The 14322-nt window shown below is 52.8% G+C and overlaps 1 protein-coding gene across 10 annotated transcripts in view; it reads left to right on the top strand.

Moving 5' to 3' along the window:
• Positions 1 to 6390, top strand: part of IGSF9B (immunoglobulin superfamily member 9B) — a 43423-nt gene extending 37033 nt beyond the window's left edge. For 4 of the 10 annotated variants that reach the window (XM_051638331.1, XM_051638330.1, XM_051638329.1 and 1 more), the window contains 3 exons: positions 2261 to 2382; positions 2777 to 3012; positions 3322 to 6390. In XM_051638331.1, the coding sequence (XP_051494291.1) occupies positions 2261 to 2382; positions 2777 to 3000 (346 nt within the window). In that variant the 3' untranslated portion in view covers positions 3001 to 3012; positions 3322 to 6390. Of the gene's footprint in view, positions 1 to 2260; positions 2383 to 2776; positions 3013 to 3321 lie in introns of those variants that run through there. The other 6 variants (XR_007891448.1, XR_007891450.1, XR_007891449.1 and 3 more) reach the window with 6 other exon arrangements.
• Positions 6391 to 14322: the final 7932 nt, after the last annotated feature.

The following is a 14322-nucleotide window of genomic DNA, read 5'->3' as shown; positions in this document are numbered from 1 at the left end:
CAGGATGGTGGAAGGATCATTGAGCTCACCAAGGTCCAGGGCTTGGCACATGTAAGCTCCAGAGGAGATGGATGGAGCTGGAGCAGTTGAGGTCACCATTCACCAAGTACCTGCATGAATGTGACTCCTGTGCGAGTCGTAGAGTGGTGGATATAAATGGGAAGAGCCATTCAAGCCATTGGTTACTGACCATTCAAGAAGGAATTACTGCAGGGGAGTCCCATGCTCTTGGCCCTTGGGGTCACTGTGGCCTTAGTGTGAGCCAGCATGTGCACAGGGTGCAGCCTGGCTGGAGTGTCCCAAGGGAGCTCAGGGCTGCTCACAGCATCTCTCACAAGAGCCTGGTTGCACGTGGGATGAAGGTGTTTAAGCACTGCAGCTGTAAACCTTGTCACTCGAGGGAGCTTTCACTTGGATCCAGCCAGCAGGACTACCAGCTTGTCTAATGAATTGCTTCATCTTTGGCTGATGTGCTGCTCAGCTGGGAGCTGAAACTGACTCTCCAGGAGCATCCACACCTTGATGTCTCTGTTGTGATGGGAAGCGTGAAAAGGGCTTTTCTCTACCCAGCGTTTGGATTTCTGCTGCTGTGCCTCAGCTGCTTCATCAGTTCACTCTGCACTTCCCTTGGTGCTCTCCAGTGCTGCTAGCAGAACACGTCTCCAAAACAACCCTTTCTGCTCCCCAAGGGGGAAGAATCCCTTGGGACCACTTTGCCTGTGCCACTCCAGCTGAAGTATCAGCGCTCGGCAGCTGCTTTGGATCCGGGATGCGCAGCCTCGCGGTGGCACTGTGCTCTTGGCAGCAAGGGCAGAGGGGACAGCCTGTGGGTTGTCCCCAGAGCCTGAGAGGCTCTACCTGAAACCCAGGAGAGATGAGGAGCTCCAAACTTACCACAGGTGGACATGCTGTTTGGTCACTGACCTCCCGTGACAGAGTTGCCAGAGCAGAAGTGTCATCTCCTCCTTTGAAGGATAGGACAGGCTGGTTAGAGGCACACAGGTTTAAATCTCCTGGCTTTTCTCTCCTGAACCTTTATTGCAATGAAAGCTGCTTTGTGGCTGCATCCCTTGTCATCTCTGGGTACCTTGTGTGCAGGGTGCTGTGTGATGACTCACGCTGCCCTGACTCAGCCTTCTCCTTCTGCAGTGTGTGGTGTTATTGATGCAACTTGGAGGGACATGGAAGTGAAATGGAGAGCAGGAAGGAAATGGGAAAGCAGCAGGAGGGGGGGATGCTGTGATATGTTAGAGAGGAGAGCGGGACCAACTGGTCTCCTAAGGAGAAGGTTTTCCTCTACTGCTTTGCTTTCCACAGGGGTTGTACTGTCCAGTCCTTGGATGGGAAAAAAAGGTACAGCGGAGAAAACTGGGCAAACAAATCCCTTTGCAAAGGGGAGAGCACTTAACCTTGAGCTGGTTCCTGTAGAAGAGATTCTCAGGGGCTAAGGCTGGAAAACCATCACAGCTGCTGGCCCTCCTGCAAGAAACACCCCTTTGCAGATCCCTTCCTTGTCCCTTGCAGTAAAACCTTGTCAGTGTTTTCATGTTGGTGTCCTGTTCTGCAGGGCAAGAAAACCCAGCTCCCTGCCCTCAGTGCTGAGAGGTAGATGTTCCCGTGCTGTTGCGTTTCTATTGTCACTTATAGCAGGGACTTGGGATCAAGGTACTGCTCCCAGCTGTGTTGGCGTGTGCCCTTCGTGTCCCTGTCTGTCGTGTGGCTCCTGGTTTGTTGGTTTTTTTGACTGTGGGAGCAGGGCCAGGCAGGATCTTCCCTCCCTGCTGTTTGTGGCGCCGGTGTTGTCCTCCCCGGGTGGCTCCTGGTGCCCGTCTCGGTGCTGCCGTGCCGCTTCTGCCTGTCTCTTCCTCTCTCTCCATCCCAAGGGGTTTCCCACCACTTCCCAGAAATGCCTTATCGGACATAGGATCTGCCCCATCCTTTTTTGTTTAGCGGTGCTGGCATGGCAGGCAGGTGAGCTGGGGTGCTGGCAGCTCTCTTGTGGGGCCAGCGTTGGATGTTGCTGGTGGGACTGGCCGGGCTGGCGGTGCCCATCAGCGATGCCGAGGAGCCGTGGGGGGAATGGCAGGTACCCTGTGGAGCAGCACACCTGGGTGCCTGGCTTCCTCCTGCCCTGCGTTTCTCACCTTTTCCTTTTCCATGGCACAGCTGGCTGGGATCAACCAATCCCCCGCCGGGGATGTCCAGAGGCCTGAGCGTGGCCGAGAGCCGCTGACGGCGCCTGTCTGCTTTTCCTTCCTAGAAAACCTCCATCTTCGTCCGGGGACGCTGCTGCACCTGAGAGGCTCGAAGCTCTGAAATACCAGCGGATAAAGAAGCCCAAAAAGTCATCCAAGGGCTCCTCGAAATCCAGAAAACAATCCAGTGAGTGTGAGGACCCCACAGTCCCCAACAGCGTCCCTTCTGTCCCCCGTGGCAGAGTTCAGGCAGGTCCCTGCTGGCTCCGACGCCAGGAAGGGGTCTCCAGCCCATGCCTGGATGTGTCCCTCACCCCCAGCCCCCTGCAGGGATGGCTGCTGGGATGCTCACCTCCAGGCTGTCCCTCCCCTGCTCCTCCCTCCAAACCCCTTCCATGTGCCTCTCATCTTTAGTGCTTTCTTTGGGATTTTCTTTTTGAGCATTAATTTATTTGTCCTGATGCTCCCCTCCTCACCAAGCAGCCAGGTTGGGGGGGCCATAACCCCCTCCACCTGCTGCCGGCACTGCCTGTAGCTGCCACCTCAGGTCCCATCTGCCTTCTTTTCCCCCTCCCCTTTAGATGGCTCTGCCTCCCAGGTTCAGCACCTTCCCAGCTCTCAGGTACTGTGGCCTGACGAAGCTGTCTGCCTCCGCAAGAAGAAGAGACACCCTCGTCAGGACCCCTTCGCCCGCCTCTCGGCGCTGAAGGACGACCTCTGCCACCGGCAGCTCCCTGAGGACCAGACAGCCATTCTCAACAGCGTGGACCACGACGACACCAGCGGGCACGCCACCTTGCTTTAGCCTCCCGAGAAGGTCAAACAGGAAGGGGTGGAGGGAGCCAACATCTCGCCATGGGGGGGGGGGGGATGGAGGCAGTGGGAGAGGAGGGGGGGACACCACCACGCTGCTGCCTCTGCTGGGGGGCTTGGGGATGAGCTGGGGGGACTTTGGAGTGGGATGGGGAGGATGCCTGGGGCTGGGTGCCCCTCGGATCTGCTTCTCCTCCCATCCCGGGTGGCTTCGGTGCGGTGGGAAGGGGTGGGTGTTGCACCTCGGTTTTGGGAAAGATCTCTTAGGGTTGTTAAAAGGCATAGATGGAGCTTTTGACATCTGCTTCTGCAGCGTGTGTTTAGGGAGAGTGTGTGGAGTCGAGCAGCTGGCCCTCAGTCGCCGGAAGAAATTAAATGACACAGGGGTGTAATTAATTGACAAGAAACTAACAACCCAGACGGGAACTGGTAATCCCACGAATCTGATTATGATAAAAACATGACCAAATAATCCCAGGAAAGCTGTAATAGCGAAAAATCTCCATGCCTCCCCCTTCCCAGCCTCCTTTTATTTGAAGATAACAGCAACAAAACCATCCGAGACATCTTTCCTTACCCGTCTCTGAAAGGGAAAAACCAGAAAGAACCCGAGCCTTCAAATTGGTCCGAGATGTAAGAAATCCCCATTTGTCTGTGCAAATGCATTTGAACCTTGTTGAGGTGTATGAACGCACAGGTATGGGACTGCTTCCATCCAAGAGGTTGTTCCCCCCCCCAAGCACAGTGTGTGTCAGCTTTGATGAGGGTGGTTTTGATTCAGTTTTCCCGTCGCTCCGTGTACCACTGGCAAATGTTCTTCAGTGCTGTCTAGTGATGTTTCTTACCAGGGTAACATTTGTGATCTTTATTCGTAACTGCAAAACGGGGCGATGCTGCCACAGGCTTGTGGGCGAAGGGGGTTTGGCTGCGTGGTCCCCAAAGCCTCTGCTGGCAGATGCTGAGCCCAGGAAAATCCCTCAGCTCTGTGGATGGAGATGGATGGCTCCTGGGAGCGACCACGCAAAGCTAAGCCCAGCGTTCCGTGTCTGCTCCCAGCATGTTGCTGCTGGTTTCACTGGTTTCCCTTTCTTTCTCCTGCTCCAGCCTGGCCGTGTAGGCTGTGACACGCACTGGGGTTGTGTCCCTCCCTTTGCCCCATCCGAGGAGACCTGCTGTTCCCCTCCTGGTAATGCTGGTTTAACTCTTCACCAGAATGTATTTCCTCTTCAAAACACTTAGGGTAGGTTTGGTGGCCGGTGGTTTTCTGGATTGCATAGGCCTTTTAATTTTTTTTTGTTTTTCCTTCTTTTGAATTAGCAGGAAAGTTGTAGCCCGCTCCCAGAACAGCCGGGCTCACTTTCCTGCTCTGCCTCCACTCTCTGACTGCGTGGCCTTGGGCAAGTCACTCAACCTCTCTGTGCCTCAGTTCTCCCATCTGTAAAATGGGGATAAGTCATATTTGAGCACTTTGGACAAGCACTTGGTCGCCTACAGAGTGCAAGTGCTACGTAAACGCTGAGTGCTAATACCAAGTGATCCCTACCTTTGAGGTATTTAGAGATTATTCTTATTTTTTTTGAAGTGGTAAAATCAACCACTGCATCCAGGTTTGCACACTTCTTCCTCTGTGGTAAAGTGCTAAACCCTCCAGCCTGCCTGGGAATAAAATACCAACTGTTTCATGTGGATACTCTTGCTTGGAGTGGATTCAGGCTGTAGAAGCATCAGGAGAATCGAAGAGCCTGTAGGCATGTTGTTTTGCCCTGGGCTCCTCATTTGCACATGAAGCTTTTGTTTATTCCCAGGTAGAATTGCCAAGAGATTCTCCACAATCTCGCCTTTAATTCTGCTTTGCCTTGGTTATTGCTCTTGCTGCTGGTTGAACCTTGAAGGGCTTAGATGTTTGGAGAAAGACATGAGCTCTCAGCTGGGCAGTCGGGATACAGCATTCCAACCATGCCATGCTCCCTGGGAGCTTTTAGGTTGGAACCTGTTTATCACTCTGCCTTAGAAATACCTGGGTTTAGAGGTTGTGCTTCCTCTTCCAGCAGGATACTCAGAAACCTGCAAGCACGAAAAGCCGAGCACCGCGTCTTTTCCAATCTCAAAGCCCCGACTCCAGGTTTGAACCACTTGACAACGAATCCTCTCAATCAGTAACGAGATACTTGTGAGCTTCAACAGCTTTGTGTAGGTGGGCTTCAAACCATGAGCAGGTTTGTCTTGGGAAGGAGGGAGGCTCTCCTAGAAATGCCCCTCTCTTCCCAGCCTGCACCAGGGCTTTTTATTGAGTCCGCGACGAGCGACCTGATGTACCACCCTCAACTCTCCACGCGAGAATTCGACTTTGCTTAACGGTATGACTGCGAGTTTCTTTTCTTTGAGTGTGTTTTAGGGATTTCCCTAGAATCTGCTCGGATCTGAATTGATTTCATGCCATTCGCCCGCTCTGGCAGCGGGGAAAACTCTGCCTGGCAAACTCCAGCTCGCCGGTCACTCCAGCGGAGCGGTGAGCCGGGCTGCTCCCGACGGACAGGTGACAACCTGGGGATGTCCCAGCTGGGGGGACACGCAGAGGCTTTTGTGCTGGCCATGCTGTAGCTGACTTGCTCTTCCTTTCGCTCTCGTTGCCTCGACCTCTCTAACAGAAGGCTGGTTTTTCCTTTTGAGTGCTTTCCAAACTATTCACGACACCCGTTCGTACGGGCAAGGCGGTGTCTTCAGGCTCTTGAGGCTGCCACCTCGAGACCGTGGCCCTGTCCCGTCTTGAGGAGCTCTAAGAGGACTTGGAGTGCAGGGAAGGTTGGCAGAGCGCGCCGGCTTGCCGGGGTCAGTCTTTTTGAGAGTTGTTTTCCTTTTGCAGGTGTTTTGAGCCGCTGGGCACCCTGCTTTTCATGGTCTTCGACCTTTAGAGGCTGGAGCTGCAGCCCTCTCTCTTTCAGCCCTCTACCTGCCGCGCTGCTGGAGTGGGGAATCCCGCCCGGGTGCCTCGTGGAAGCGGCTCTTCCCTAAAACCATCCTTAACTCCTTTCCCAGCTAAACCGAGTTACCTTCCGATAGACTCGGGCCGTGCTTTGGCAGACAAGCTCACCTCTTGCTTTGGCAACCTCCTCGCCTCTCCCAGCCCTCTGGTTTCCATGCCCTGCAGGGGGTTTCTCCTCTCTCCTCCCGCGGACCTGGGACATTGAAGCTGTGTCAGACGATGCCAAAACGCTTCCCCCATTTCATCATCCCTGTTTGAACTCCGTTTCGCTTTGGTGGTTTTGCAAACACAGCTGCTGCTGCTTCATTTCTTTTTCTTTTCTTTTTTTCTTTTTCCTTTTTTCTTTTTTTTTTTTTTTTTCTCTTTCAAGCTGCAAAATATATCTTGATTTTTATCTTCCTGGGCCAAACTCTCTTATTTTGTAAGCTTGTCTGAGGTAGATGGCTCTTGCTTTATCAGTGAGCGTACGATTCCTCCTTGCACGTTGCAAACATGATGCGTTTCGTTAGGTCCCTTGGAAAATCCTGGGCCATGGTGGAAAAAAAAAGCCTCTGAATTCCAAGTATATTTGTCCCTGGGCTCCGCCGAGGGGTCAGTTCTGGTGGGCATGGTCCCTGCTGGAGCCTCCACCTGAGAGATGGTGGAGGTGGGGATGCTCTGGTGCTGTTTTCATGCCGCTGTGGGGGGGTTGCAGGATTCAGCCACCCCAAGCTGGGGGAGATAACATGGAGAGGTAGGTACAGGGGATGTCGCTGAGATCCCTCAGAAAGAGGGGGTGGTTGTGGGGTGCTGTCCCTCACACCCTGTCCATTGAGCCCACGCCGTCCCTTTGCAGGCAGGCGGTGGGGCAGAGTGAACTCGGGAGCTGCTGAGCAATTGAGGTCGCCTGGTTTGGAGGTGACTTTGCTGGGCAAAACCCACAGAAGTTTGGATTTTGCAACGTTGATGCGAATGAAAATGGAAGTTAGTGAGCGGGGGGAGAAGGGAGCGTTTGGGGCTCACTTGCAGGGCCCCATTTCTGTGCCTGCTCTTAACTGCAGCCACTTGGAGTGGTGTTGTAGGGTGGAGGGTCTTGAGGTCTCTCCCCAGCTCCCTCACGTGTGAACCTGGGCTGGAGCCCTCAGTGGGAGGCCCCAGCATCCTTGGACCACCAGCACGGTTTGTGGTCTCTCTGGGGGTGTTTGTGGGCTCCCCAGAGCTGGCAGGGTCGGGGGAGGGGGGGTCTGTGCGAGCAGGCGGTGGGTTCCCCAGGGCAGAACCCTCACTGCTGGCTGGTCACTTGGGTCTTGGAGGCTGGTTTCAGTTGCTGGTGGCCTCCAGGTTGTTGATCTGGCATTTGTTTCCTTGTCAGCTGGTTCAATGCCTCCTGCGTTGGGGGAAGGCTGGAGGGGACAGTGTTTGGGTATCTGAATGTAAAGGGAATAATAACTTTGCTGTACCTACCTCCAGGGGTGCAGAGGGCTCAGGCACAAGCCTGGCAGGGCTTAGTCATGTCTCGTGGCATCTGGGCACGACACGAGTTCAGACTTAGAGCTGCTCAGATGTTGCAGTTTGCATTAGGACAGGACCTGTCTGGCATTTTGGTTTCTCCTCCTGCTTCAGGCAGTGATGTAGATTTGGGATTTCTTGGACTTTTGGGTGGCTTTCAGCTGTAGTTCTTGGCTGGGGTTAGTTTTTGGCGAGGCTGGACCAGCTGCCTTCAGGGCTTCCCACAGGTCCCGTGTGGGCTGACAGAGTTGATGCTTTTTGAGGAAGCAAATCTTTCCAAGGAGCTGGAATAAAATGCACTGTATATAGGAGATATAAATATATAGAGAAGCGTAGGACAAGGATTGGTAGATATGCAGAAGTCCAGTAGATTTGCATGTCGGGGGTATGTTTGTCTCTAAGGGAGAGTTCAGAGCCATGGTAAAGGGGAGGGATTGGGATGGGAAAGCCAGGAGGGGCTGGGAGCAGCCAGAGCCCAGGGGGGATTTGGGAATGGCCAGGCCCAGCTGCCCCACGGCAGGCAGGACCTGCACTCCATCCAGGTCACTTTTTTTTTAAGTATTTCCCCCCATTTTCAATCTTATTTATTTTTTATTTAATTCACTGTATGTGACTCACCCCTGGGCCAGGATCTTGAGGAGCAGGAGTGACAGGTCCTCTCCTGCATGCCCAACACACGTGGGGCATGACACGGGAAGGGGGACATCACATCTCTGGTGTGAGCCTTTAAAGAAAAGGCACCACACAAGCCCTTCCCTGAAGCCCCTCTAGATGCTGCTCTCTGGTTACTCATGTGAAAACGTTCTGCTCTGCATCTGTTCTTCCCAGCAAAGCATGAGTCAGAAGGGATGAGAGGGAAGCAGCTAAATTTGTCCCTTGGGCTGAGGAACGCGGCGCCGGCCGTGCCAGCTGGTCCCAGCAGTGGCTCCTCAGCAGGACAACATGTTCTTCACAGTGTCTTTAATTTTTTTTTAAAACCTCATTAGTGGGACTTTTTAGGATCTGAAACACAAGAGGGGATTTGTTCACCAGTGATGCCAGAGCCAGTACAGGCAAAGTGGCTGAAGGCTCTGAGGGCAGCCAAATTTGGGCTGGATGCCTGCTGCTCTCCAGGGCATTTTTATTCCCATTTTGGAGGATTTTTATTCCCATTTTGCCCCTTCAGCTTAGATTTTGGTAGTTATTTTTTTTTGTCTTTTGCTGAACATCTTCACTGCTCTCTGCCTGTGTTTGCTGGGGAGGAGAGGCTGGGAAGTGCAGTTTGTTCCTATTAGAGGTGACGGCTGAAATCTGTTGTGGAAGTGCAGGAGCCAAGTACTGGAGGCTGGGGGGGCAGTGATAGCACCTCTGATTTGGGAATGCTGGTGCCAGCAAAAGAAGAATCTTAGCATTGAACTTCCTTTCCATCAGCCTGTACAGCCCCAAAGTGCCAAGAACCAGTATGGAGCTGCTGGTTTCTGGGAAGGGACTGGAGGTGGGAGCCTGCTCCCCATCCCAGGTAACTGGCATGAGTGGAGTGCCATGTTTTTCCCTGTTTTTCCCATTCCTGGATGGTTTGGCCTGACAGGTTTGTGCTGTCTAAGCTGTCAGTTCCTTGGCATTTGGGTGGCAGTGGTGCTGGGTTAACCTCAGGACCCGTGATGGTGAGCATCCCCTCCCAGGGCTCTGCCCACTTTTTGATACGTGCATGGATGGCTGAAGGACCGTGTCTAGGGAGGGGGTGGGCAAGAGAAATGGGGGGCAGGTGGGCTGGGCTGGGGGGGTTCTGGTGTGGAAAGCATGCTCTGTAGTGGTAGCTAAGGATTTTTATACTGGTTGCAGTGGGGTGGGACGTGTGGTGTGGTGGGGCTGGCACCCTTCCTGGGGAAGGAGAGTTAGCCCAGATTTTTGCTTTACCAACTGACAATTTCTCTCCCAGAGGGGCTTTTGTTCTTGTTCTCCTGAGGCTACAGGGGACCAAGAGGGCTGTGAAGGGAGGTGCCAATCTTTCCCTGGACAAGGCTGTCCTGTGGTCTGAAAGCCCCTCTGATCTCCATCCACTCCCCTCCCCAGCACTTGTATTAAGAAAAAAAACCCCCAGACTTCAGAAATAAGCCCCAGTATCTCTATTTAAAGAAATGATATTGGTGTATTGAACCTGCATTGTATATAAAATCAAACAAATATATATTTACTTTCTATTTTAGAAGGGGTGGGGGAGAATAAATATTTAAACCTTAGTAATAGGTGTCAGAAACTTCTGTGCAGCATGAGAGAGGCTGTCAGAGGTGGGGAGAGTCTGAACAGCAGGAGCAGAGCGAGTATTTTTACATTATATTGCGCTTCAGCTTCTCTGCTTCTCCATCCACCTATAAATAGACAAAATTATATATACAAATATATATATATATATATAAAATTATATATATCTAAGTCACATAGCTGTTTTATTTTTGTATCCATGCTTAGTGCTGTTTGAGCAATATGGTGGCGAGGGAGAGGAGGGCTGGGCAAGGTTGGGGGGACTCGTGGGGCTCCCCTGGTTCCAGCTGCCAGCTCGGGGTCGCTGCTGTTTGCTGTCACTTTGCTGTTTCAATAGGGAATAAAACCATGGAAAATGGGAAAGAAGGCCAGGGATGAGGGGTGCCCTGTTTGCTGTGAGCTCTCCTGCTCGCCAGCGAGGTGGTGGTGTGTCTTCTGAGGGCTGTGTCTTGCCAGGGGTGGGTTTTTTTTTGTCTTTCAGTGGAATTTCAGCTCCAAGGGTGTTATTTCTAGCAAGGAAGGATGAGGCTGGTGGTGGCACAGGATGTGTGTGTGGGGGGACACTGTGGGGACAAGCTCCCCTCACTGCTACCTCACCAGGTGCTGTTCCCAACCCGTCTTTGTTGCCTTCATAAATCCTGGGGGTTTATGAAACCCCTGGTGTGGTTTATGGAGCCTGGGTGGCTGCTGTGGGGTCCCCCCAGGTCCCTGCACCTGCCTGGAGCAGGACCCCTTCTCCGTCGGCACGTCAATACCTCTACGACCAACAAAAGATCTCTGACCACCAGGGTGTGGTGGTGGTGGAGGCTGCTGGGACCCAGTTGGGTGCCGGGGTGGGGTGAAATGGTCCCAGTCCCCAGCTGGGTGGGCAGCAGGTGCAGTGGGGAAGGTGCTGGGATGCTCGGGGCTTTTCCTGCAGAGCAGAATGGACCCGCCGGGCCCCCTTGCTCCCTTTCCCTTCTACTCACAGGTTGTGGGGCAAGAAGAGCCACTTTTGGGACTGAGCAATGCCAGGGAATGGCAAACCATCCCCTCTGCCTTCCTTGGGGGCAGGATTGCCTTTGGGCAGTGGTGGTGGTGGGGGGTGGTTTCTGCTCCCCTTGGGCTGGGTTCCACGGCGCTTGACCCCTGGATGCTGAATTTGGGGCTGAGATGTCCCTGCAGGGCAGAGGTCCCTCACTGTTGTCACACTGTGTCCTTGATGGGCTGAGGCACAGATGTGGTGCCCAGGAGCTGGGTCCCTCACAGCGGCACCGTGTCCTCTGGAGGTGTCACCTGTATTTTCCATGATATTTCTGTCTTCTTCGTTGGGGCAGGGGATGGGGGGAGGTTGGGGTGGTGGTGGTGGTGGGGGGGATGTTTCTATTATCAAGCCAGGATTTGTTCAGCACCAATTGATATCGAAGCAAAGCATGTTTGATGGGACTAACTTGCATTTATTAGCAGTAAATACGTGAGTATTTTGTATGTTTAAAAGAAAAAAAGGATGTGAGGAGAAAGAGAAGGGATGAGATTTCTCACTGGTGGGGCTTTGGGGGGGGTATTGCTAGAGGGGGGTGGGCTTGGGGAGGGAGGTGTGAGGTTGGGGGGGTGGGGCAGGCAGCTTTCTCCTTTCCCCATCTCCCCTGGAATCACTTACAGAAAAAAAAAAAACAAACAGGCACACAAGGAGAAAAATCAGTTTCCAAAGCACACTTCCCACAGTACCGTTAACCCTCTGGGTGCCAAACAGACACACCAAGAGCTGCTCCTCCTCGTCCTGCTTCCCTTGGGTCTGACTTGATTTTGAGTAGTACTCACAACCCTGCTTGCTCCATCCAGGCACATATCAAGGGGGGAGCTTGCTTTTTTTTTTTTTTTCTTGGGGGGGGGGTGGTATTTGCTTCTTGCCCCCTCCCAGACTCTTCCCACTTGGGAGCAGTGGGAACGGCTGCGCCAGCAAGCACCTGCTTCTGCTCAGGGAGGTTTTGGCTCAGTGGGAAATGCTGTCATCCACCCCCTGCCCTCCCTCATGCACTTTAAGGCCAAACTTCTCTTTTCTGTTCCTCCACGGGGCTGGCAGAGAGCAGGCACGGGGCGTTCCCACAGCCCTGGAAGGATGCAGGACCTTCCGTACGGCTCTGGTGCAGGCTCTGGTCCCTCTGCATTTCCCTCCTAGGGAAGCCCTGTGGAAATCCTCCTGGAAACACCTCTGTTGCCATAGGTTTCTCCAGCCTTCCTTTGGGCAGTCGGAGATCACAGCCGTGCACCAGCTCCCTGGGGAGCAGCCCTGGATCCCCCCATAGGAGCATCTCTGGTTCTCCCCGGGGATCATCCCTGGATCCTCCATGGGATTATCTCTGGATCCCCTGGGGGAGCATCCCTGTTTCTCCTGGGGGATCATCCCTGGATTCCCCATGGGATCATCTCTGGTTCTCCCCGGGAACATCCCTGGATCCCCTGGGGGATCATCCCTGGATTCCCCATGGGAGCATCTCTGGTTCTCCCCGGGGAACATCCCTGGATCCCCTGGGGGAGCATCCCTGTTTCTCCTGGGGGAGCATCCCTGGATTCCCCATGGGAGCATCTCTGGTTCTCCTGGGGGATCATCCCTGGATTCCCCATGGGAGCATCTCTGGTTCTCCCTGGGGAACATCCCTGGATCCCCTGGGGGAGCATCTCTGGTTCTCCTGGGGGATCATCCCTGGATTCCCCTTGGGAGCATCTCTGGTTCTCCCCGGGGATCATCCCTGGATTCCCCATGGGAGCATCCCTGTTTCTCCCCGGGGAACATCCCTGGAACCCCCATGGGAGCATCTCTGGTTCTCCCTGGGGAGCATGTCTGGATCCCCCATGGGAGCATCTCTGGATCCCCTGGGGGAGCATCTCTGGTTCTCCCCAGGGATCATCCCTGCATCCCCTGGGGGAGCATCTCTGGTTCTCCCTGGGGAGCATACCTGGATCCCTTGGGTGAGCACTCCTGACTCTCCCAGGGGAACATCTCTAGCTCCCCAGGGAGCCCAGACTTTTTAATCCCCTTTGATAGATTTGTAGAGTCTCTGAACCCTCGTAGACCTCCATAGGTAGCTCTTGATTTAACTCCCACCTAACTCCATAGTGTTTTCCCCTAAGGCAGGATTTTCTTCTGGACCTACCAGGTCTCTGGTTGTGTGGGACAACTTTTTCCTCTTTTTGAAGAAGAATGTCTTGCCTCTGGATATAAAGACTAGACCATCCAACCTCATTTCCATTTCTTGAATGTCAAGTATTACAATGTATAACACACATTAGGGTGCTCTTTGGTGCTGTTTCAATGGTAACCAGTGGAACTGACTTTTTTAAATAACAATAACAATAAAGAAAAAACTTTAGTACTGCTGGTTCCATAATGTTTGTTGTTGTGACTTTTTTTTTCATTTAATCTTTTGTTGTTTGGGGTTTTTTTGGGTTGTTTTTGTTTGGTTTTTTTTTATTCTTACTAAAAAGTGAGTAGCTAATCAGCTGCCCAATCTCTGTGGTGTTGATTTGACTGCCTTGTGGACTGTAAACTTGTTGGCTGCTGCCTGGTAGGGCAGGGTAGTGGAGGGGGGGGGACTGTGTAACAGGTTAGTTGGCCTTGGGTTCCAGTCACTTGAGTTGGAAAAATTGCACACAGCAAAAAAAAAAAGATGGGAGCCTAGATGGCAACTAGAGGGTTACATTTTAGAACTTCAGGTATGTTCCTCACAAGAAGAAAATAATAATAATAATAAAAAGAATGAAAAAAAATAAAATAAGAAACAAAACACTATTTTTTCAGTGAGCTTTTTTTTTTTTTTTCTGTAAAGGATTTACAACTAAATCTGACAGGATGGTGCTGTACCAAAGCCTTATATGAAACTTATTCCGTGCTCTATATAATCTCTCTGTATCTGTATTGTTGCTCTCAGCCTCCGTGCTCTGAAGGCTGATAAAATGCCAGCAGGAGGGACTGGTGGTGCCCTGCCCAGCACTGGCATCCCTGGGAATGGCCCAGAGCTGAGCCAGGACCGTGGGGAGTGGAAGCCAAGTTTCAGCATTGCTCTCCAAGATGTGTGATGAGGGACACAGGTTGTGGTCCCTCACCCCAAACTCTCCTTTCCACTGGGTGCTAACCTGCCCCTGGGGCAGGTAACTTAGACCTCGCCAGGAGCTCTTCCCACTCCTCCTGGCTCCCTTCCCAGCCCTTGCACTGCCCGGGCAAACTCAGAGCTCCTCTCTAAGGGGATAATAACCCCCTGAGCTCCCCTCACCCCGAGGGGGGTTGTTACATCTTCCAGCTCAGCCCGACCTGCGCAGCACTTGGCCAAGGCGAACCTGCCCTTCCCCATCCTCCCCAGGGATGGCTGGGAGCTGGGTCTGCTTTGATAGCTCTAAGCAATAATCCCACTCTGCCAAGAAAGTTGGGTCCCCTTGGCTCTTGGACTGTTGTCAGTTAACGAGTTAAATGCTAATAAGCCAAGGAAAATGGGAAGAAATGAGAGTTTGTAGCCCTGCCTTACTGGGAGTAGCTGGTCCCTCGGTCTCTGCCTGTTGGGATTTTTAAGGCCTGCTGAGTACTTATCAATTTATTGCTGGTAACATTGCATGTTCATAGATTGACTT

The sequence above is a fragment of the Apus apus genome, chromosome 22, assembly GCF_020740795.1.
Source record: "Apus apus isolate bApuApu2 chromosome 22, bApuApu2.pri.cur, whole genome shotgun sequence".
NCBI lineage: Eukaryota > Metazoa > Chordata > Aves > Apodiformes > Apodidae > Apus > Apus apus.
This window is presented reverse-complemented; position numbering and strand designations above follow the sequence as displayed.